The sequence below is a fragment of the Paroedura picta genome, chromosome 11 (genome assembly GCF_049243985.1).
Source record: "Paroedura picta isolate Pp20150507F chromosome 11, Ppicta_v3.0, whole genome shotgun sequence".
NCBI lineage: Eukaryota > Metazoa > Chordata > Lepidosauria > Squamata > Gekkonidae > Paroedura > Paroedura picta.
The window spans coordinates 23,912,882-23,938,796 of NC_135379.1; the positions used below are offsets into that span (position 1 = coordinate 23,912,882).

The 25,915-nt window shown below is 38.6% G+C and overlaps 1 protein-coding gene across 15 annotated transcripts in view; it reads left to right on the plus strand.

Moving 5' to 3' along the window:
* Window positions 1-25,915, plus strand: part of PHF14 (PHD finger protein 14) — a 142,404-nt gene that overhangs the window by 45,268 nt on the left and 71,221 nt on the right. For 14 of the 15 annotated variants that reach the window (XR_013225447.1, XR_013225449.1, XM_077303734.1 and 11 more), the window contains exons 14-16: window positions 2,279-2,447; window positions 14,138-14,188; window positions 14,294-14,415. Coding sequence is in view for 13 of the 15 variants with exons in the window: in XM_077303734.1 (XP_077159849.1) it covers window positions 2,279-2,447; window positions 14,138-14,188; window positions 14,294-14,415 (342 nt within the window). In the remaining 2 variants the exon portion in view is untranslated. The remainder of the gene's footprint in view (window positions 1-2,278; window positions 2,448-14,137; window positions 14,189-14,293; window positions 14,416-25,915) is intronic. The other variant, XM_077303738.1, reaches the window with a different exon arrangement.

Sequence of the window (25,915 nt, forward strand, 5' to 3'; positions counted from 1 at the left end):
ATCTCTGATTTATAAAAGTCACTTTTCAACTTCTCAGGTTTACTTAAAGTCAGATATATTAACATTAACACAAGAGAGGGGCCAAAAAAGATATGTGGGGGAAATCACTCTCACCAGGTATCTGAGTAATTTTCTTACTCTGAATTTCCTCCTTTCAGCAGTCTTTACTCCACTCAGGATTTTTTCTTTTTCTGTCAACCCGCTCTTTCATCTTTGTTCCTTCTTTGTACTCTTACCTACCTACCTGCCTTCCCTCCCTTCCATGTGCCAATAGGGTTGCCTGTTTGCTGTCAGCTCTTCAACTCCCATTTCCCTTTTCTTCCCTGTTTGCCCATTGTGTTTCTCCATTCACAATTCCAGTCTTATCTGGTATGGTAAAGAAGAAGTAAAAAGTGTAGTAGAGAACCATAACCAGCTGTAGCTCCCCTATATCACCTGATGACTGTTGTTGTTTTTGCATGGCATCTGTGCTACCCCATATGCAGCCTGAACCCTAATCTCTTCCCCCCCCCCAATCTATTTATGTGCAGGTTCTGTTATTATTGCTTTTGGAGGTGGTTTTTTTACACTTTTTTAATTCTGGTGTTTTTGTTTTGTTTTTTGCAAGTGTGGATGGGGGAATGCTGTATTGACCTGTGTGTGTTCCCATGGATTCTTTTTTACCTGCATAGATGTGGACATGGGCATACTTGGCTATTAGCTATATCATGACCTATCAGTAGTAAAGAAGCCAGGCTAACAATTTGGGGTGGAATGGCTGGCTTTTATCACCTTAATCCAAAGATTCTGTTGTCATGGTTGTCACACAAATGGCATAACATTGCACAAGGTGTGAGGCATGGACCAGCAGGGCTCAAGATGCTAACTAAGTCCTGTTTGTCAATTCTTGTGTCCCACATATTACCAATTTCTGGTCTCTGCTGTTGCTGACTGTATTACAGAATGGGCAGGGCATTATGCCAATGAATTTCAAAGTTATGCAGAGTTATATCATTCTTATACTGACATGAGGCTTAGTTTCCTTCTCATCATGGTTTCCATCCTAAACAAACTGAAAATATATTTTTATCTGAAGTGTATTTGAAATCCACGCGTTTTTAAATACACTAAGATTCATTATGCTGTGCTGTTAAATTGTCATAATCCCACTAGATGTTTCTTTTGCATTTTTAGAGGCTTATTTTATTGAAGGAATGTCATCTGTTATCAAGTAGGGTGCCTGTTGTTTACACAAGTGTAACTACATAGTGTTTCCTCTTAGCCTTTTAAAAAATAAAACACTCTTGTCCAGAAACTGTATTGTAGATTCATATCCATTGAGCTATAATTGACACAGTGTCTCATTAAGGAGACTTTCTGCTTTGCTTAACTGGTAGGAGTGAAATATGGTTGACTTTTACTTTATATTTTGTATAGGCAAAAGTCTCAGCATCTTCTATAAAACATTTTTGGTCAGAAAGTTTCATTTATAAGCCTTCATAAGCACTGTAATTCTTACAGTGGTATTTCCTGTTTCATCTTGATATGAATTGTTAATTTGTATTTAAAATGTTAAGATCTCAATCTATGACTAAAAAATTGTTGGTCATTGCTATGTTCCGCCTTTCCTCTAGCAGGCTCTGGATCAAATGGCTTCCCATAGTTTTCAGGGGTGACAAAAATCTAATATTTTCTTTAAATTTAGCCAGCAACCAAATTGATGAATTGGGTTTCTTTTCTTACGGAGGTGACTTTTCCCTTGTCAGTCTTTCTCCAGAGAAAAAAATTATCATACGATTAATGGATTAATGAAATAGTAAGGCATATATCCTATAAAAAAAGTGTTTATGATGAATGTTGAGTTTTCAATTTTCTTTTTAATGCTGAGTTTTCAATTTCCTTTTTATTGGTGCAAAACCAGAAAGGGGGGGGGAGTGATTATAAGCAGTCTAATTTTGGCCCTGTTTCAGAGGCCCTCTTTACATACACAGATCCAGACTTACAAAGATGGCACAGGGTTAAGCTATTTTTCTATACTGATCTCTTTCCCACCATATTGCTGCATTGCAATTGTTTTTAAAACTCTGAGGTTAAAAAGTAGTATATGAAGGGGAGGGTGGTGTTTAGGAAATAGAAAGAATTCTTATTACAAATTGTTTGTGCATACTTCTGTTTTTGAGATTGTTTTGCATTGTAGGGAAAGTCTACAAAGCCTCTGGGTTTTGTTTTTTGAAGCCTGCATACAATAATTTTGCTGTGGTATCTGCTGTCTTCAGTTTGATTTTTTCTGTGCTTCCAGGCAGTGTTCAGAGTGTGACCAAGCAGGTAGCAGTGACATGGAAACAGACATTGCCATGGAAACTTTGCCAGATGGTACTAAGCGATCAAGGAGACAGATCAAGGAGCCGGTGAAATTTGTTCCACAGGATGTACCACCAGAACCAAAGAAGATTCCTGTCAGAAACACGGTAAATGACAGCTGAGCTAGAAATACAGCTGAGCTAGAAATATGGTTTAAACTCAGAAGTCTAAAGCACCAGGAATTTCAGTATGAAAGGTTTATTATATTTAAAATAAATATGTTTATTTACAGGTTTGTATCCTGCCATTTCCCATGTACCTAAGTTAAATAATTTTTAATTTTTCTGGAAAAACAAATGTTTTGGATATATAAGAGTATGAATTTGCTTTAACTGTATTCCCCCCCCATAATTCCCTTAAGTTTGAGGGGGATTGTTTCATATTATGACTTTTAAAAGTTTTACTTTAATATGTACAAACTGTCCATTGGGTTAGGAAGATCAAAAATGCTATTCCTTATGATACATTTATCGGGTTATATGCCCAGGTCATATGAATATTCCACGTGAAAAAAGTTTTTATGAGGTAGCTCTGATTCTGAGGGGGTCACATGTGAGGGTAATGTCAGGTCAGCATCTGCACATATGAATACATATGTATTAAAATAATTTCTGTTGTGAATACAGGAGACTTTCAGTATCTTGTTTATTAGCTGAACTACTTTGATTTCCACTTTTGTGGCCAAGCTTTTCATAGTTTTCTGGTTTTCCCTCTCTGAAGAAGCAGATTATTTCCATGTAGTGGAAATATATTAATTGAAATGGGCTCCCCACACTCATACAAATAACTGATATATTTGACTGAACCATTTAATTTTAGGGAAATATTTGCCTACCTCATTGTGTGATGCTAAAGTATTTGACACTTCTAGACTTCGTTTTAATTCTCAGAGGCAAGGTGTGAGGGTTTTTAAAAAAATTACTTAGTAATTTTTGTCTTGTGGCAATATGTTCTGTATGCTGTAACTAATCTATTTTTAATGAGGTCTTGCTGCAGTCACTTGTCAAATCTGCACAATAAACTTAAGTCACTTAAATCCCTCGTTCTGGGATGTGTGTGTGGTTTGCAGCCTTGACAAGATTAACCTTCTCTGTGTAGACTCTGGCCTGCTATGGGCGATTAAGTTCTGTTTTGTAGAAAATGTTCTCTGTGTAGCACTGCCTTCTATTGCTTGTGTTAGCTCTTGACAGTATTCTGTGTTACAATTCAAGAAGTAAGAGGGAATAATATGCTGGTAAAAGCAACTTGAATATGATTATTTGTCAAACTATAGTATAATAATATCTATACATTTATTTCCACCAATAAAAGAAACCTTATCATTATACAGTTCAGTTATACTTTTTATTATTATTATTATTATTATTATTATTATTATTATTATTATTATTATTATTATTATTATTATTATTTGATTTATTTCCCGCCACTCCCTACAGGCTCGTGGCGGGTAACAATAGTCTTAAAATCCCCCATCAAAACCCCCGTTAAAAGTCTATAAAAATACCCAACACGGCCTACCCGAACAAGGGCATTGGGGGATGGAGGGTGATGATGACTACTTCAAACCCCCCAGGGGGGCAATGTTCTTCCTTGCCAATCCCAGCCTCAACCATAGACCTGGCGGAAGAGCTCCGTATTACAGGCCCTGCGGAATGTTGACAGCTCCCGCAGGGCCCACAGCTCACCCGGGAGCTCATTCCACCAGGTGGGGGCCAGGACAGAGAAAGCCCTGGCCCTGGTTGAGGCTAGGCGCGCTTCTCTGGGGCCGGGAATGATCAGTAGGTTTTCTCCCGCAGAGCGTAGAGCCCTGCGGGGCGTATAGGGCTTTATCCTGGTTCTCATGAAATAAAGATATAGATGAATTTATGTTGCAAGGATGAACCTCCAAATGGAGCAAAAATATTTGAATTCAGACATGTTTTTCACTTCATTTGAAAGCATGCCTGGTAAAATGTGATAGGGATGATCGTGGAAATCTATTGGATCCCATTTCCCATGACATGGCCACTGCTAGCCTTCTCCTGCTCCTGATGCCATAAAATGGGGGAAGGTGGGATACAGGTAGACACTAGAGTGTTGTTAGGTTTCTTGAGATAAAGAGACAAAACAAGGTATGGAAGCTACTTTTTCTTCTTTTAAATGCAATTATTTTGTGTATTTCGCATATTTTTATTTCACCTTTTCTCCTGAGGGTACCAAGACAACTTGTAAACATATACCTGCAAGTCCACCAGAAACAACCAGAGCAAAATAAAAACTTAACTATGTAAAACATCAACAGAATGCCTTCTGAGACAAAATTGGCTTATAATATTGACTTACAATTGACTTACAATACTGAAACGGAAGTTACCCTCTTCACCTAATTGGGCAGGCTGTTTCATGAAATAGGGGCAAGCATCTTAAAAGACCATAAGGAGGATGTTATATACCTAGGGGATGGAAAAGGCTTAGAGGAGCACTGTTGGTGCACAGGCTTATATGGAGAACAGGTCTCTAAGATGATCTTGTAGCATGGTCCTTCCAATGGCTAAGGGCTCAAAAAGCATATTGCATCCAGCCCTGTGACTGAATGGAAGTATGAGCATACATATTTTACCATTCACTCCTCACCCGGGGCAGCTGCAGTATTCTACAGGGCACTAAGGAAATTGCATGTGAGTTACTATTTACCGTATTTGCCAGCATATAAGATGACTGGGCGTATAAGACGACCCCCCAACATTGCCACTCAAAATACAGTACTATGGGCCACTATGGGCAGCTATGTCTATCCCAACTGAAGTGCACCCAGCGTATAAGACGACCCCCCCCCACTTGGAGGCATGTTTTTCTGGGGGGGAAAGTAGTCTTATACGCCAGCAAATACTGTATTTATTTTACTTATTCATACTATGACCCCAAGGTGTCATAGTCAGTATACCACCCCGAGACGTTATACTGCTACTCAGATTGCATTGTTGTGTACTATTTTCTACAGTCTGCTTGATTTCTTTTATGCCACTTCTTTTATTCTCTTCAATATATTATCAATTCTTTCTTACAGCATTATTTCAATCTTACAAATCATTAAAATCTAGTTAACAGTGACATTTCATTGTTACATTACTTAGGGCCTGATAATGGGAATGAAACTGCTTTTTTTCTGGCCATTTCCCTCCAAAACAAACAAAATTCTAGAATTTTGTATTCTTCCCAATGTGAGGAAAGTTGATCAAGAAAGGAGCTATTCTGCTGCTAATAGAATTGATCTAGTCTGCCACCTACTGTCTCTTTTTCCCAACCTGTTTCTGCAATGTATTTTTCTTCTTCAGTGATGTAATTGGTTTTCATTCATAATGCAAATTTGCAATGAAGCACTTTTAAGGTTAGAGTTTTTTTTTAATTTGGCTCTATGACAGCCAAATCTAAATCAGTCCTACTCTACTAGTTATTGGGCCAGTTGGTGAGACTGTGCAAGCTTTTCTTTGCAAGGCTTTCTTTTAGGCAGGAGAGAACTGTGACAGAGTCCGCTAACCCCATGTTGTAATTCCTTGTAGATCAGCATTTCCCATTATATGACCTGGAGGTAATTCGTATTGTTTGGTGTGACATTTTGAGAGAATAAGAATTCTCATCTGGTAGCAATGTATTTTTTTCCTGCCATGGCAGACAACTTCCTTTTAGCTGTTTCTGACTGCGTATATTGTTGACTTCTAATTTAAGAAGCCAAGGTGGCTGAGATTCAGAATAAAGTGTGTAACAGTTGAGGTCTGGCATTGTGCCTACTGATCACAGTATAGAGATTCATTACTGAACCAGGCAAATACGTATGAGAGTAGGAATATCTTTGGGTATCTTGGGCTCTAAAGATGTATAACTATAGATAAGAACAATTGCCGTGGAACTAGTTTAGAAGTAGTGGTAACCAGTTGAGTACTGTTACTGTGATTAATACACATCATATTTTGTACCAGCTGAAGCTTCCTTCACAGGCAGCTGATCAGAAAGTATACAAAATTAGTCCAGACAAGAGGTCACTACTGTATGTGCAGCAGTGGCAAAGTATTTCTTTTACAAGAAGGAATACAGATTCAAGTGGGTAGCTGTGTTGGTCTGAAGCAGCACAACAAAACAAAATCAAGAGTCCAGTGGCACCTTTAAGACCAACAAAGATTTATTCAAGGGGTGAGCTTTTGAGTGCAAGCACTCTTCCTCAGACTATGAACTGACCATCATGGCAGTGGGAATGTGAGCATGTGCTGGCAGGGGATCATGGGACTTGTAGTCCATAATCATCTGGAGAGCCACAGTTTAGCCACCGCTGTGGTAAACAGAACTGAGTATCCTGTCAGCACTCCTAGGGGTCAGCTATTGAAAATGATCCAATAAAATCTAACTAGAGAAAGAGGTTGGTTCCATTGCCTTTGACCCTGAAAGTCCTGGTTGGAGCAGATATGAGCTGCATTTATGAGGTAAAATCTCCAAAATTGTAATAGCAAGTCTCCAAAGATCCTGTGAAGAAAGGCCAGGAATACCTTTAGTTGCCTGAAAAACTCAATTTAACAATGTTGTGTAGATGCAGTGGTAACAGAGGAGTAAGATTTTAACATTATCATAGCACAGATCTTCAGATAAGCTCTAAGTCATTATGATCTTTCCTTCCTTATAATTCATGTTTTCCCTGCTGCCTTCTTGACCTTAATAATTAAACTAACAGGCATGCCTGAAATTTAATTATGGAAGTTGGGGTGGGAAGCCCAGGATGTACCATGGTGATTGACCCAAGTTTGCTCCTTGTTCCAAAAATCAGCTATGGATTAAGAGGGCAGCTGCCTGAAGAACTTGCCCATATATATTCTTTCTACTTCTGTGTATTACTTGTCAAGTAACATGGCATTTTCTTTGTAGCACTTTCATGTGCTGGTTGCAGCTATTTTCTGCTAATTTATATTACTTGTCCAATTGAAACTGGAAATCCGCTTTCCTGCCAAAGCTCATCAGCCTTATTTCTGCTACTATTTAGATACTAGCTCTAGGGCCATAGTTTCAGCACCTGGTAGTTTTATATTGCTTTTTAATTAAACGCAGATGTAGTTAATTAAAATTTGCATCATGGAAAGTTTGACCCTCTCTCTCTCTCCTTTTCATTGAGGAGGTTCAATTTCCCGTTGTCCTTGGAATGACATCCAAAAGACAGTCTTAAATAACTCTTATACTACAGATAAGGGGAATGCAAAGTTAAATGACTATACAGATATAGACATAGGATGCAAGAGTTCAAAATTTGCCTACAGGTATATGTGGAATGTCTCAGCTTCTTCAATGCAGGAAGCTCCTCCTCTCCCTCATTTGTGAGCTTCTCATGGTGTTAGATAGTGTTAGACAGTTTATTTACAAATGTGCATGGGTGAAGGTATCATCAATACAGCACCACCAATGCAGCTTTTGAGAGGGAAGTAACAGGTCAACTTAGCTAAAAACAATATAATAAGCTTGGTCAAAAAGAATTGTTTGCTGTCAGGAAAGTTGAGAAGTTGCTTGATGTGCTAAGATTTGGGTAAAGTGAAGGATAGGTTTGTAGGGGAGAAAGGAAAAAAATGGGCATGGCTTAAAGCATGTGTCTTTGAGGATTTTTTTGTATTAGTTCATATTATTATAATTCTTTTATTTTTATAGCCTGCTCTTCCAAGTTGGCTTAATCTGGAAATTTTTTAAATGTGACATTCAAACATCTCTAAAACAACTATTTAAATTAGTTATTAAATTCCAACCTCACTTTATGGTGCTCAGATATCACCAGTAATCCACAATGCTTTTTTAAAAAAATTCCAGCACCCAATTTAAACCAGTATCATTAAGAACAGATTAAATCTTAGATGTCATTCCCTGAAAGTGTTTGTGTGTGTGCGGGGGTGTGTGTGTTCTATTAAAAGACACCTGATTTGTTCCATTTCAAGTGCCTGAATTTTATATATGTATTTGGAACATTTCTGTGTTAACACATGGAACCTGCTCAATTTTAAATACCTGCTGGCATGGAAAGTTACAGCTTTTATGGGTTCCTCCAATTCTGTCAGTCTCAGGCCTCACAGCTTCCTTAGCTTATAGGAACATTTTCTGCTATTCTCAGACGGAATGCATCTCTTGGTGGTGCATAGGCATTGGAATTGACCCATGATAGGCTAGTGTTCCATCTGGTGCAGATTCACTGTTGGTCTCTGATTTTTTGACTTAAATCAGTCATTATGGGGTTCCTCTCCCCCATACCATGTTACCATTATGCCCTAATTTTTGAGACCCAGTGTAAAGCATAAAACTAGGATCTGGGTGAGCTGGGGTCAAATCCCTACTCTGCCATAAAGTTCACAGGATGAGAGAGAGAGGCTCCTGTCTGAAGCTAAAGGGAAACCTAGGGGGAAGTCTACGCTTCACTGCCTACTGACCAGCCAGTATTGCACACACACCAAGCCCCTTTAAAAAGATTGCCCCTCTGAAGACCCAAACTTGAAACACAATTAAATGCCTTCATGTGGATTGTTCCCTCTCAGGTAAAGATGTAAGACATTATTCTTATGACCATTCTCTCAAGATAAGGAAGTGTCCCTGCGCAAACACTGTCCTGATGTATAGGCCGTTATAAATAGCAGAATTATAGTATGTGAGAATGAATAACAGACAGTGCAAATTATTTTGCATATTGTAATGACAGAAGCTATCCAATTAATTGATCACTGCTGGTGGTGCTGGTTTTTAATGTTCATATGTTTATAATGTTCATACCTATATTGGTCTCCAGAGCAGTTCATGGCTAACAATTAAATCAGGCTTTCTCAACCCGGGATTTGTGTGACCTTGGGGTTTCTTGATGACCCTGGAAGGGTTTCCCAAATGAGTGGGAGTTACTTAATTTTTAATATATTTTTAAAACTTGTTAAACATTTATCAGGTGCCATGATCGTATATGATCATGCAGACCTGCCCCCCATCCTCCAAAAATGGCCATCGATGGGCTTGGAGGGGGCCTTAGTGGGTGTGTACACAGTTCTGCTTCCCAACCATGTTCTGCACCATTGCATCATTTCTGGGGTTTCTCGTAGCCTGAAGAATGTTTCAGGGGTTCCTCAATAGTAAGAAAAGTTGAGAAAGGCTGAACTAGATGAACATGGCCTCCTATTGAAATGAAGGTCTCACTTAGTATCCTCCTCAAGTTCCCTGGAAATAGAAAAACCTGGCAGCAGTTTCCCATTGCATGGAACAGAATTTTGTTGCTGCTAGGCAGCATGGTCCCTGCTATCTCGTTCTATGTTATTCTCTGTAGTGGCTCCTGGTATAAGAAAAAGATGATAGTTACAAGTGGCAGGGATTTGTAGTTACTGGGTCACATATCTGGATTTTTAACTTGCTTAGTGGTTTTATTTTATTAATAGGCTTCAAATGTTTTATGTCCTTGTAAATTGTTGTGACTATTGGTTTCCTATATTCCCAGGAAATAAGCTGCATATAAATTATTTAAATAAATAAACAATTCTAGGATGTTGTGAATCACAGTAGCTTCAAGTGCCAAGAGTTTTAAACCAAATGACTTATTTAACAGCCCTGAAAATCTGATACACATTGTGATAAAGAGAGATTTCTGCCTTCCAGAGGGGCCTGTAAAACAGAGCTCTTTCGCAAGGTTTATGGTTGAGGCCAGTGCTAGAGCAGATCAGTTGGGCCCCCCCTAACTCTTGGAGCCTGAACATCTTGGTCCCACCCATGCTGCCTTCGTAAGGGTTTGTCTTAAGTGAGACTATGGTTGCCATCTGTGGTAGTTGTATTATTGTATTCTAGAAATTGGGGGTTTAATTGGGGTTTTTTTAATGATTTTATTGTATGATATTGTATGGATTGTTTATGTAATCCGCTGCAAGCCAGTCTCCAAGAGCGGCGGGCTATAAATCCAATAAAAAAAGAAAGACCAGCAGGAAAGAGATTTATTGTTAGTTAAATAATGTAAGTAATATTGTTATCTACCATTTTTATTTATTTTCTCAATCTGGATATCTATATATGGTTTGTTTCTCTCAAACCTTAAAGGGTGGTATGGTTCACTAAGCCTGGTGCTTTTTAGTTGGTTTCCATGGACATTGTTAGTGTAAATTAAATTATGTTTTGCCACCAGTTGGCAGTGCTTGAATAGTTGCCACTTCTGGTGTGATAACCATTCCATCTGCTTTGTGCTAGTAGCCAGTAAAAGCAGATGATGTTGCACTGTGTTGAAATATGTTGTAGATTTCCTTTTTTAACAAATGGCAGAGCTTGGATTTACAATTTGTTTTCCATGCTTGCTTGTTTTCATAGCTGAAAAGTCATTTGAATATTTCCATATGTCTGTGGTGTATCATTAGTGCTGTAGCTTCATGAGTGCATGCCAATAGCTATTAGTATGATTTCTTTGATGAATTGCAGTCTACATTAATCCCGAACCACTATAGTTTGACAAGTAGATTTTGTTTAATTGCCCTAGTTAACATTGAACAATCGGTATTTCTTGAGCTGAGAGGCATTTCCTTCACTTGTTTGCGATTAAAATTTCGAGAGATTTAACCAAGAATGTAGATGTGATATCAGTGCATTTCATTGTTTATAAGAAAGATGTTTAACCAATTTATGGCAATAAATCAACTTTATACTAATAAAATGTGGACTCTGAGCCAGACTCTGAAAGGGTGGCATAGAAATATCCTAAATAAATGAATGTAATATGTATGGGATTGGGCACCTGCTGTGCTATTTGGTACTGGTACAAACTTTGGAGTATATACTGTTTTAAAATTCTGCATCTATAAAGCATTTCTATATTGTGTGTGTTATTCATATATAAATATTATGCATTCTAAATTTATGAAGCATTTGGAGAACATATCCCCCCCTTTCTGTAAGGAAGATAGCTATTAACTTTCTTTTTTTTATGCCATCAAGTGACAGCTGATTTATAGCGATCCATCTGAACCTCATTCAGAGATGGTTTGCTGTTGCCTGGCTCTGTCTATTTTTGCTAGTCCACATCTAAATCCTGCCCAGATCTGACCCTGTTTAAGTTCCAAAACCTAACAAGATTGAGCTAACCTGGGCTATCCAGATCAGGGAAGAAGCATGGTTTTCGAATGGTATCATAAGCTCCCTAAATTGAGCAGATCTTAAATATTTATCTGGAAAGCTAAGCTTATTATTTCTGAAATAATCTCCTTCATGAGTCAAATGCAATTCAGTTGCTTTTCTTAACACTGGTTGTAGAAAGGTAGTAAAACAAATGAATCATTTATTTCAACTTATATTTCTTTATTGGAGTTAGTATACATACATTGCCATTAGTTGGCTTTATGCCATAGTGGTCTTATGCAGCTTCTTGGTGCATGTACCTGAAATAGTTTTTGTTTGTGTCTTTAGGGACAAAGTACTCATTTTCAGAATTTTATTAGCCTGTTAAAGTTACAACTAACTTATTATATTATGATGATCCATCATTTAAAAACAGTTCCATGCCTTTTATGAACGCAGGGTTCTGAAGTCTTAATGACTTAAAGAGCAAATCCCTAGATGATATTGTTTTATTATCAAAGTAATCACAGACTTTGCTACAAATCGAAGCCTGTTTATTGAAAAAGAAGTTATCTTGATTCCTGTAGAACTTTCTATAGAGATGTGCTTCAGGTTACAACCGTAGCACTTCTTTGTTTGCAGCAGTACCTGTGCTCCAAAGTATATTGACTTTTAGGTGTAGCAAGAGGGTTTGACATGGCCAGTGAGAATTTAAAACTTTTAAAATTTCAACAAGAATCCCCTTGCTGTGGCATAAACTTAAAGCTTAAATACAATAATGTATTTTTCAGATATATTTTTGGCTCAGTTTTACCTGAACTCACATCTAGATTGGAGAGGCTGCTCTGCAGAAAACACAAGCCCAAAGCCACCTTTTGCATGATGAGATCTCTCAATTTTGGCCATAGAAATAAGCTTTATTTTATTCTTTCTTTCATTAGAAGGGTATGTTCCAGTTAAGTTTGAAAGTCATGTGTTTGTCTTTATCTCATAGGTTTCTGTGATCACTTCTTGATGAAATGTTCTCAGATGCTGATTTTGAGGGGAAATTGTATGATTTAAATACTTACGTTCAGCCAAATCCAGCAATTTAAATGGGAATTGTTTCTGTTGAAATAATGCTTGTAAATTTAAAAACAATACTGCATGTACTTCCTTAAAATACAGCAGGCGCTAGCAGACCTCCTTGCGGGCCCCGCCCCCACCCCCTCCCTGCCACAAAGCCCTCTCCCCGACCCCCCTCCCTCCCCAGGATCCCGGCCTCGGCTTCTCCGACATGGTGGCCAAGCTCCTTTCCCTGCTCCGAAGCCTCACCCGGTCAGCCCGCTCACCTGGTTGGCCCTCTAACATCTGGGACGGGCCAAAGGGCCAATCGGGAGCCATGCGCTGCGCGGCTCCCAATTGGCCCCTTGGCCCTGGACTGACACACTGAGGGGCCAATCAGGAGCTGCTTCGCGGCTCCTGATTGGCCCTTTCGAGTTTTTATTCCAGACTTGCCCCACCCATTTCTCCATCCACATAGCCCTTATGGCTTTATTTTTACTGCTCTCGTGGCTTTACGCAGGGGCCAGGAAGGCCGGATCGCTGCCGGCCAAGGTAAGTAAAGTGGGGGGGAGGTGGGGAGGGGCCAGGGGAGGGGCGCCAGGCCCCCTCCACATGCACTGGTGGGGGCAGGGGATCACCCCTGCCAGCTCCGCAGCTCCATGAAGCCTGCAGGGGCGTGCAGTGTCCCTGAAGGAACACTGCAGGTTGTTGCTGGGCGGGCCAAAAGACCCAATGCTGGCGATTATGCACAGCGCCGGCCTGCCTCAACTCCTGCCAGCCCTCGGCGTACCCAGGAAGCTGCGGAGGTTCCCGCATTTGATTTATGCGGGCCTTTTGTAGTCCTGTGCCAGGCGGCGATGAGCATTATCGGGGATTATCCTCAAAGCGCTGTCACCGCCAGTGCAGGCATTATGGCCCGTGCATAATGGGTCCTAGCGAACAATTATGGTTTTGAAACTGTCAAGCTTGCTTAATATTGCATTACTAATGGTATCCATTCATTTTAGTAGTTTTACAAAACTGAGTTTTTAGAAACAGAAATTGTATTTATTCATAATTATATTTCTAAGGCTGCCCCTATTGAACCTGTCATCTCAGGACAGCTTACAACAATATATAAATAAAACAATACAATATATAAATACATTAAAAACACAATAGGAGCTACCAGTGCACTCATTCAGTTAATGCAGGACGGAGACATTTCCAGCTAATCTCCTTAAATAAGGAGTGTAGAAGTCTAAGTTGACAAAGCTGGCAGAGGAGATCCTTATGATGTTCTCATCATCCCGGGCGTACTGGCCTCAACCATATGCCCAGTGGAAGAGCTCTGTATTGCAGGTCCTGTGGAACTGGAAAATTAAAAACTGTAGAAAAATTAAAACTTCCTAGGAAACTATAAACCTTTATGGAAAAATCTGCCTCACCTCTCTGAAGGAAAGAAGTAAAAATTTCTCAGTTGTTTTCTATAGAGTTTTTTTGTAGATAAAAGGTTTGACTTCCCAAAACTTTCCTCTTTGTGAATCCTCATAACTGACACAAACACGGAGACAGAATATGAAATCCCTATTTGTTGGTGGAGAGTTTCTTTTGCAGAGATGAATGAGCAGCTTCTGTTCTTTGGCCCCTTGTTTCTTTTTTGTTTCTTTTTTCAATTGGTCTTAATTTGAAATGTATTTGTTTTTAGAGAACTAGAGGAAGAAAACGAAGCTTCCTTCCAGAAGAAGAAAAAAACGAGGTTGGAATATTGTAATTTATGTATTTTAAATTGATGAGCATATTAATGTCAAAATAATAGGTTAAGTTTTAAAATGCTTTTGCTTTTCCTGTCTTTCAATAATAGGACCGTATTCCTAGAGAAAGAAGACAAAGGCAGTCTGTAGTACAAAAGAAGCCGAAGTCTGAGGATCTACGAACTGAATGTGCCACATGCAAGGGGACTGGAGACAATGAAAATCTAGTCAGGTATGTTTGATGGGACTTTTTCCTGTGAGGGTTAAAATTCCGTTGTCTTTACTTTTGCATCATGACTATGCACCTCTTAATTCAGAATACTTTTTAAAAAAAATTATGGGGGAAATTTTGCTTTAGAAACATTAATTTGAACCGCATACTGACTTGCCACATATGTTTATACTACTGTTTTCGTAACATAGAATTTTGTCATACTGAATGGCTGGTGTAAATAACAAAGATAAACAGGGTCATACTACACTGTTCACTACTGATCTAACACATGAGAAAGCCATGTGAAATTAGTTTTAACTCTTTGTTTACTACTTTAAAATATCCAGTTGTTTTAGTCCACTGCAATTTTAAAAGTGCCTCTTGACATGTTTTTCTCTGCTGAACAATAGTAATATGTTTAAGATGTTTAAGATTCTTTTCTGATTCAAGCCCAGAAGGTGTTTTGATCAGATGACCAACTTATATACATTACCTCCTTAAGCAAAACAAAGTGGTTTGTGGCTTTAGAAGTGACCCTTTGTTTATCTTGCAAAAAGGAATGATTTCATGAAGAGCTTGACTAGCTGTGAAACAAAATTATGATACAATATGAATATCTGTTTCAGACTAGATAACTTATTTTATGATAAAGTATAAGTTGGAAGGGGCCTTTTGACCTTCTCTGTAAATGGTCCCTGGCCCTAAAGAAGTTCACCTGGCCTCGAGCAGGGCCAGAGCCTTCTCCGTCCTGGTCCCCACCTGGTGGAACGAGCTCCCAGAAGAGATCAGGGCCCTGACGGAACTAAAACAGTTCTGCAGGGCCTGCAAAAGAGAGCTCCTCCACCAGGCATTTGGCTGAGGCCAGGCACAATCAGAGCCCCTCCCCCCCTCCCCCCCAGAAACCCACTAAGACTCCTGGGCCTGTTTGAATTACTGTTGTTTATGTTATACTGTTACCTGGTTATTACCAGTTAATAATATGAATGTTATAGTTTCAGTTCTATGTAAACCGCCCTGAGCCTTCGGGGAGGGTAGTATATAAAAATGAATGAATGAATGAATGAATGAATGAATGAATGAATGAATGAATGAATGAATGAATGAATGAATGAATGAATGAATGAATGAATGAATGAATGAATGCACAAGGATCCCTTTATTTTTTAGGAAACATGGATTCAGAAAAATTCAAACTGAAAGATGGTCAGGACCCTGTTGGGTCATAAAGTGGAAGAGTTGCGCTAGGAGATAAGTTTGGCAAGCCAGGTAGGAAACAGGCCAGATAGTCTGAAGTGAGCTCAATAGGCAAGATTGGGAAGTAGGTTATGGCAGTTGCAGTATGTGCTGTTGTTCTTTAAGAAAAACTACTGCTAATAAAGAATCAGAAGCAATGCTTGACAATGTTTTAATTGTGTTTATAAATATATATTTAATGTTTGACATGTGAAACCCTATTAAAGTGTTGCATATTTTGTTATTTTGTGAGATTAATGGTGAACTGCATTGGGGAAAGGAAGCTTTTAGAAGTAGGGAATTTCTCCTATAAACAATGTGCAGTTACTTATTGATTGTGAAAAGAAAATTATATCCCACTATAGTTTGCTTCTCCAGAGATTCTGTGCACTACAAAAAAGGTCAAACTACATATATGTTTTTTGTAACATGCCATGCCATGCTTCCGAGTTAGTGAGAACTGCCCTTCTGAACGGTGCTCTTCCTATGGCCGCCTGTGTCAGTTGCTACCTGGGAAGTTTACAGCAGGTTCCTTGACAGTGATGCTGTGGATCTGAAAATCAGTGTCATGGTCCTTTGGTTGATTTTCAATGTCTTAGCATGACTGTATGTTTTTTTAATGGCTTTTACAAGTCTGAAAGCAGCAGTCTTTCTATGTGTGTATTTAGGACTGTATTTATGAAGTTCCTAAACGCATCAGAAATTAATAGTTTCTATAAACAGCTAAAGTTTGTACTGAGGATTTATTTTGAGATGTTTATCAGCTTTTCACACTTAAAATGCATTACTTTATGCACACTGGACAATATTTTTATTGGGCTCTGCAAGTCTGCAGCAGGGATGTTGTGTCTGTGTAATTTTGTTAAAGCACCTTGATCTGTGGCAGTATGCCGGTGTGACACAATGGACCAGCTATGTAGTGAAAGGTGATATGCCTGTATTTAGGTAAATAAAATAGTAGCATATAAACATGAGCATGTATTAACTAGTGTACCAGTTCAGGCAATCTTTCTGCATAGTTTCTTTTCAGACAGATTAATTCACTTTTTTAAGCATACCAAACCTTCCTTTTGTCAAAATTCTTCACTGGAGATCTTTGAATCCCTTTCTTTTATAGCTTTTACTTTGCAGCAGCCTTTCATCAACAATGTCATTTAAGGGATAGGGTTTGGTGTTTGAGGAATACCTGTTGAGAATGGCCGTTAAATCTGAGGAGCCCCATCATTCCAGTAACCTCTATTATTAAATGCATCTCTTTGTCCAGCAGCCAAGGCTAAAATTGTTCCCAGTTCCACCATCTGTCAGCAGTGTGCCTTTGTTTTAAGAATGCACTGTGGGTTTTTTTTAAAAAAACAGGTCACAAGAACAGCTTGTGTTCTGCCTTTCAACAGTGGCTAGAAGCATTATTGATTGAATTGATCCTGCTTCTCAGACAAAGACTGTATTTAAGAGGATGTATATGATCAATTGAAGTCCTTTGCTCTAAGAGATGTCCCTGGTTATGTGAAAATTTTACAACATTATTTGAAGCGTATTTCATATGCCTCTTTTGAAAAATATGGCTTGCTTAAGCCTAAATACATTTATTGCCTTTTGAAGTTGAACAGTATGTGTCCCCAGTAAGATGGTGACTGCATATTCATGTAAAATATTAGGCCAAGTGTATGCACCGTTGTATTCATCTGCTGTTTTTGTTCATGCTGATATTTGAATTGTTGTTAGCTATACAGCTAACTATATAACGGTATATGCTATGTGTTAAATAGTTGGGAAGTAAATATTGATGAGAAGATCAAAACTAGATCAAAGCGAATCGTGACATAATTGTCTCTGGCAGATCTTATGCCAATAGAAGGAAATGAAGAAAAGCACTAGTGTGGAAAACAGAGCCCTCTGATGTGCACAGGAATTGCTTTATTGCCAAAGTCTAATAAGTGTCTTCTTGAGCAGCTACAAAACAAATATGCATCTCCCCACTAAATGGTTTCATCATTGTGGTTCAAGGTATTTCCCCACAAACACCCCTCCCCCATGTTTAGGTCTATACAAAGTTTAGGTGCAACCGAGATTTTAATTTTAGTGTGTGCATTTATACATACCTACATCTACTGTTCACTGCTAAAAGCTGCGCCTTTTTTGCCCTATGGAACCCTTCTTTGATAGAAGAGACTTGTTGCGCTGGAGGAAGAGTCTGTACTTAGCTGAGTAGACTGATAGATTACAACCCACTATTTTATTCATGTTTCCATTTTAGAGTTCGTTTGTTTTTTAGGGGGGGAGTTTTATAGAAAATATTATTTGGGCATTTGTATTAACCTGGTGAAAACTGGTACATTGCAGCTTGGCTGACAACATGGCTTTAGTTCAGTGGTCTTCATCCCATTGGTCAGGATGGTCAGATGAACTCCTAGAGAAACATACTGTTTTTGTGTGTTCTTTGGAAGTTCCTTCTGCTTGTGTGTATGGATAGAAAGGGTACCACCTCTTTCCACTGTTTGTACATACGCTTAGAGAAGTGGTTTCTCACCTGTAGAGAAGATTCATGGCTCTGACCTATGGCTTGTCCCTTGCTATGCTATACTATGTGATATTTAGCTTGTTTCTCATGTCTTAGGTCACTTTGTCTGTTGCCCTGATCCTGGCCTTGGCACCAGCAAGGTTTTCTGACTTCGTTAGTTCTTGCCACATGCTTCCAGCTCATTGAATCCATTGAAAAGTTCCAGACCACTGCTTTAGAACTCCTCTGGAATGATGGAGCCATGTCAGAACGCCACAGAGTTGTTTTTTAATTAATAGGTTTGATTAAGATAGCTTTTGATAAGCAAGATAACCAAAATCAAGGATATTTGAGCAAAATCAAGAATATGTGTATAGCATAAAACATTTTATTATCATGGATAAGCTGAATCCTACTGCTTGTATTATGCTCCTTTTTGATAAAACATTTTCCTTGTTTCTGCTTTGACTGATTTATTTTAACATGCTGTCTATCAGCTTGTGAACAAATCTTATGAAAGAATAGAAATTGTTTCCATATGATAAAGGAAAACCTAATTTTGAGAAGATATAGCTTGGCAGTGACACTTGCCATTAGGCTCTACTTTTCCCAGAGTTATTTTCTGCAGAGACTATCCCATCTGATCATTATGTAAGAATTACATAGATTGCTTTAAGAGTTGGCATTTATTTACCTTTTTCCTTCCTGTCCCCTTCTATGTTTTGTGTTATATATTGTATTTAAATCAGAAATTTGATATGTAAAGGTAGTAACTACGTAAGTACATAAAGATAAATCAGCACATCAAGGAGGTTAGATGATCTAGGTGTCTCTTTTTCTTAAGAACAGAGTGTTATTTTCTACCACATTTTTATTCTGCCATTTCTCCAAGGAGCTTAGAGCCGCTTACATAGCAGGCCCCCCCTCTTCTCCATATTATCCTTATATCAATCCAGTGAAGAAAGACTTTCAGTGGCTGGCCCAGCTTTTATGGCTATGTGGAGGTTTGAACCCAGGTCTCCCTCATTGTATTCTAACACATTATCACACCACATTGGGCTCTCACTGAAGAATAAATAAAGGATGGTGACCTTTTGTGGAGAAAGTCTTTACAAGCAGTGGATTGAATATCACTTGGTAAATTAAAGATTTATCCACTACCCTGTATTTTTAACCCTAATTTAAACATGTACCGATAAATAGAATCCTGCCTTTCAGGGTAGTGCATCACAACAGCCTCAAGAGTCTTTGGCTCAGGGAATGTGACTGGCCCAAGGTCACCCATTGAGCTTCTATGGAAGAGTGGGGAATCTGAGCCACACTGTAATTAAAGTATTTTCCAGCAGTAAAACAACCAGTTTATAAAAATTCCAAAAAAGATGAAGGAATGTTTGTGCAGGGGGTATAAAGGTAAAGGTATCCCCTGTGCAAGCACCGAGTCATGTCTGACCCTTGGGGTGACGCCCTCTAGCATTTTCATGGCAGACTCAATATGGGGTGATTTGCCAGTGCCTTCCCCGGTCATTACCGTTTACCCCCCAGCAAGCTGGGTACTCATTTTACCGACCTCGGAAGGATGGAAGGATGAGTCAACCTTGAGCCGGCTGCTGGGATTGAACTCCCAGCCTCATGGGCAGAGTTTTCAGACTGCATGTCTGCTGCCTTACCACTCTGCGCCACAAGACCTCAAATACCACTCGTAGGCTTTGAAAATTGATGTAACAAATATTTAGAAAACTTCTGGAACGAACATTATCATATGTGGCATTTTCATGAGATATTTAAGCATGGGATCCTTTCTGAACTTATTTAAATACCATACTCTTTCCTTGGAGCTGCAAGAGCAGCGGTCTTTCTCTAATTCCATCCAACTGTGATATCTGCAATGAAGCCATGCTAAGAGAATGTTTAATAGAAGCAATGAGTTGACATTGCAAGATTGTGTAGTAAGTGACTTTTACCACCGCACATAAACAGAGCACTTATTCTAAATCATAGTATCAGTTTCAGTCAGATAACCACTAAAATCACTGCACTGTGGTCTGCTGAAAATGCCATCATCCTTCATCTGCCACATTAAGCCCAGGGAGAGAAGGCAGCAGTAGTGCCTCCACTGTTGTGCAGAGGGATGAGCCCTGAACCAAGTGAAAAGATGTTCTGAAAGCAAAGTAACCTTTCCTATGATGTGTGCCTTTTCCATTACATTTTTGACACAAAATGCTGCCGAATGATTTAATGGTGACATTTTGTTTTGCTGACTTCTCTCTTTTTTTTTCTCATTTAAAGAGAAACAAAAGTTGGCTCAGGGAAGGAACGAGTAGCCAGGCATTTTGAATTCTGCTGCAGGAATCCTAACTTGTAAAATTACTACATGTAACGTTTTGCTGTAGTAAGACTCGAAAGAGTTGATTCTGTATAATGCATTTCGAAATATGTCCTTAGTTCTTTAAAGGTAACTTATACCCTTTGTGCTGAAATCATAAAACATTTTAATATACTAGGTTCAAGTTCTTTTACATATTTCCTAGTTGTCAGGTGCATCGTCCTCATGCATCAGATCTATGATACGGAGCCTCATCTATGCTTTTCTAATGTATAGTATTAAAAGCTGTTGTAGAAAGCAGAAAGTAACATTGTCAGGGAACCCTGAGCCCAGGTCCAGTGCAAATGACCTGAAAGGATTATTAGACTTTCTCTCAAACCCCCTCTGACCCAACAGGACTTTCCTCATAGGTGAAAGAGAGAGAGACAGAAAGCCAGGTAACAAGTTCTTGAATAAAGTAGTAATAGTTATTATGTTCACACCAAGAACATTTTTTTAAAACACCCCGTTGTATTACACTCCTACACAGGCGTGCTTCCATATATGTCTATGTCAGCCTTAGTTGCAGCTGATTCACTGGTTAACATTGCATTGTTAATGAAAAGAAGGCATAACTAAATCAAGGATGGGTAATTTTGAAACACAAATTCAGTAAACTGGAAGTTCAAAACTCCTCCTAGGTTCTCCCAGCAAGAGATATAGTATGCAGAAAGGTCACTGCTTGCCACAAGGAATTCTCTTTTTTTAATGGAGAGGAAAAGTAGATGGATGTACCTGCATTTTAAAATCATAAATGTGGAGAAAAAAGACAAGTTCCGCAGCATGAGATGCATATCCTTGAGGCAACATATAAAGGAGACACTCTTTATTTTAAAAAAAGAATTAATACTGCTTTCCATCAAGAATGTGCCATTCTTTTTGGTAATGCATGGAGTTCTGAGAATTTGTTTTATTCTGCCCTGAATGGCTTATAGAAAAACTAGATTATAGATATGCTGTGGAGTATCTCAGGATCCGATACTATTCCTATATAAGGGAAACCATTGCTCAGTGATAGAACATCCGCTTGGCATTCAGATGGTCCAAGTTCAGTCCTGAGCATCTCCAGTTGATGAATCTGGCAGTAGGTAATAGGAAAGGCCTCAATCTAAAGCCCTGGATATATCCTGCCAATCTGAGTAGAAAATACTGACCTTGTGAGACCAGTGTTCAGTATAAAGCAGCTTCATTTGTATTCATATCTGCTATGTGTGTATACGGGCTATAGTGCCTATTGTCTTGAAGTTGTGGCTTAAATAGCAATTCAGTGGCAATCAGACCGGTAGTATTTTGGACAGTGATAGTGATAGTCTAATCTACTTCATCAAATAACTAACACAGAGCATTAGATAAATGATCTGTTGCTCTTGAAGTGAATGCAAAACTATCTTCCATGTACACAGATCCTATTCTCATCCTTCTGAGTATTAGAGTGCTTACCCTTCCTTGTCTCAAGCTATTTGGTGCCTTATTGGTGATCACTGAATATCAGTAGAATGGATGAAAGTTGAAATACATTTGTTCTTTTGGCATTTATTCTGATTCTGTCCAGTGGTGTTCACTTTCTTTTACAAATGTAGGTCATTGGCAGTGAGCAATATATAGTTGCTTCTCAATAAAATGTATGTGAACATAAAGTAGATGCTTAGGAATTTGGGGAGTTAGTATCTCTAGTAACAATCAGAATAGCAAGGGTTTACTTCCTGTAGGGTTTACTCCCTTTAAACATTTAGTTTATGTTGACATATGCATAGTAGATTTCATTATTGCAGGTGAAGCTTTTAATGCAATTAGAAATATCAGAGAAGCCTGTGAGAATGCTACTAAAAAAGTGATCCTGTATTTCCATAATACTCAACTGTGTGTCTGCAGACTTCCTCTTTTATCTACAGCTGCAGGTTAGTAAAAACAAAAACAAACCCAAGCCTGAGGGAAAGAACTGTACAGCGGCTTGTGGGCCTAGCAACATAGAGGTAAGGGAAGAATACCCCAAACATAAGTAATTTGGCTAATAAAATGGTCACAACTTTTATTAAATATGGATTAGTGGAGCATTGGCACAGAATGGGGATGAATCCTGCACTGGCCAACCCACCTGCCAGCCAGTGAACCGTACACTCCAGCCCACCTTCTAGGGTTTAAACCAAGGGGGTGGCAATTCCAAGAGCCATGTGGCTGGCAGCTGCTGTGTGGTTCACTTGCCACCCGGTTGTGGGCCCCATTGACTTTCTTTAGGAAGTATCTAGATAATAATAGAAAACTATTTAAACTGTTGTTTAATTCTATCCTGAAATAATGGAAGAGATAAGAGTATAAGCAGAAATTTCCTAGCTTTAATAGTTTTGATGGTTCTATATTACAGAATGCATACTGCCCAGTAGTATCCATGCTGGAAAATAACATTTCACTGGGTCTGACAAAGGCCAGTTCTGCAATTGGCAGATTCACCCATAAGCTTTGGAATCAGTGCAAACTGTAAATTAGATTTCAACTAAAAGGGTAACAAAACTCTGTGTCATTCCTTTTCTGTTTGTTATGACTATGAGACTTGGATATTCCACTGGCACTGTAATGAAATTGGAAGGCTTCAGGCTTCAGTGACACAAATTATTTTTTAACAATAAATAGAAAAGCAATGATTTTGGAAATTTTGCAGTTCCCTAGCATCATAAACATAGGATCTAATTCTCTTGGTTCAGACATTGAGGCAACCTGTCTACTTTAAAATATGTGGTATAGCATGATCTTCAACTTACTGCCTCAGGACCCACTTTTAACCTTAAGGTGGCATGGTGAGACTTCTGATCTCATAGTCACATGACAGAAAGAGGAAGACTGGTTATGACCTCACAGGTGTCAATACCAAGATCATGGACATGAGAGCAAGAGCACAGGAAATACAGACCTATGGCCAATTAGCACATTTTCAATAGTGTCAGCTCATAGTAAATACAAGAAGCCAGGAAAATGGTCTTTGTTGTAGATTAAAAAAATTATTTTATTTAAAAAAAATAGTTGTTTGGGGGGATCCAGCACACCCACCCACATACATACAATTTTGATGTACAGTGTGTCAAAAATTGTAAAAGCCAAGAAAGAAAAGGTAGACGACAGTGTAAAGATATTGCAAGAACAACTACTGCATGTAGTGGGTGCCAGACATGTGTGAAAGATCTGTTTTAATAAAAATGTTGCAGGAAAGAGAGTTTACATGGTTACTGATTCCCATAGGTGACACATGACAGTTCTGGAGAAAAGCTGCAGTCCAGCAAAAGTCACAGAATCTATGTGAAAGCTGTCAGAAATTGATCTGAAGAATTCTAAGAAATGAGAAAAACACATTTCCATGACAAAACTGTAGCACTCAAGAAAGCAAGTCTGACACTTGACAGGATAAATTCCCACTTTCTCTACCACTACATCTTATTGATGAAGATGTCAGAGGAGGGTTTTTTTCCCCTTTGCACAATAGCAGCATTGGCTTAGCTAGTGAACCTAAAATAGTGAAACTTAAATATACAGACTTTGATGCCGGCCATAAAAGATGGATCAAGTTCAGAACGTGTCTGAAATTAAGGAACAATCAACTCCCATTCCTCAGTCCACCAGCCAGGTTAGCTGTCAGCACTGCCAGAAAAACTACACTCTACTGTAAAACTGTTTAGTGATTAAAAGCAACTTGTTCATAAAGGCTGAAACATTCATATGTTGGATCTAGTTGAACAAGAATGTACAAGGTATCTTTTGAAGTTAACATAATTAAGACAAAGCCTGAAGCAAAAAAGTTGGTAGAATGGCATTTAGCTCATTACAAAGCTTCTGAGTAACTTCATTGAGAATGATTATTGCATTGTATATAGAATCACATTTTAAGTTTTAATGCATTTGAAATAGGAGTTGCAGTGTCATTGAAGAGTCTAGCCCTCCATAAATGTTGGAATATCAAGAATCATGTGGTTTAAGGAACATTGTGATACTTGATTAAATACAGCTTTTCCAGTCTCTGTCCAAAAAGAAAATGAAGGGGTTTTTGGTTTTTTAAGGATGAAATCTGTTCAAAAACACCTTTTATTAAATTTAATCCAAGTATCGCTGATGATAACATTTCTTGATACTGTTAATGTCACTAGTTCAGCACATAGTGCAATTGTGTCAAGTTGAGAGTGGATATGGACTCTATTCCTTTGTCTCTTTCTTTGTATAGACTGGAGAAATTTGTTCTCAGTGGCTCATGGTTCCATCACTTAGAATGCAACTAACTTGGTCCTATGTTTATATTAATTGGGAAGGAGCCATGGCTCATTAGTCGAGCATCTGCTTGGTATATAGAACGTCCCCGGTTCAATACCTGGCATCTCCATTTAAAAGGATTAGTAGGTGATATGGAAGATTTCTACCCAAGGCCCTGGAAAGTGAGTAGACAATACTGACAATGATGAACCAGTGGTCTGGCTTAAATACGTTCATATGTAATCTCGGTTTGTGTCAGTGCACATGTAATGTAAAATAATGGTTAATCCTTACATAGGCAGAAGGAAGGGAAATAGTTCCATATAGCAGATGGGGACAAAAAAGTAAGCAACACTCTCTACACCTCTTAACCCTAATTTAGAATTGAGTGCCATATGTATGAACACACAGCCATTTTGAATTAATTATATGCTAACATTAGTACCAAATCTATCCTGCCATGCTACTGCTGCTGATTGAAATTGGTGATTGCAGCTATACCAATTCTCTGATCTGTATTCTGAGGCATTCTTTGCAAGGTTGTTTTATTCCCCATAGCTTTTAGTGAGGCACAGACCATAGACATCTTTTGGGACTAAAGAGGTAGTTTGGGTTTACTGTATTGTTTTTATAGTATACTGCTTCAGCTATGAGTTGTAAGCCTACCTTGTGCCACAAGGAAAAGCAGGGTATAACTTTTTAAAATAAATAAGTTCTTAGCTACACAAAGTCTTGTGCAATATTATAAAGGTGATGATGAGTTGGGGTGAAGTGGCCATTCCAACCATACCCAAATTTTCTCTTTGTTCCTTGTCCATTTCTCTTTATGTCATCCCACATGTTGATCATTTTCTTCACATCTACTCCCTCTCCCACTTTGATCATTGCCCTCTGTTACTGTTTGTACAGTCTAGCCCTTTCTATATAAAGCTATATAAGGGCTGTTAGTCAGTGGTAGAACATCTGCATAAGGTTCCAGGTTCAGTCCTCAGCTTCTTCAATTAAAAATATCAAGTTGAAGTTATAAAGACATTTTCCATGATACTCTGGAAAATTTCTAACAGCCGGAGTAGATAATACTGATCCTGATAGACCAATGGTCTGCCTTCATATTCAAATGATTTAGGTCTTTAACTAAAAGTTAAATCTCTTTGTCTTAAGGCAAGGGTGGGTATGTGGAGAAGCCTAAGTTTATT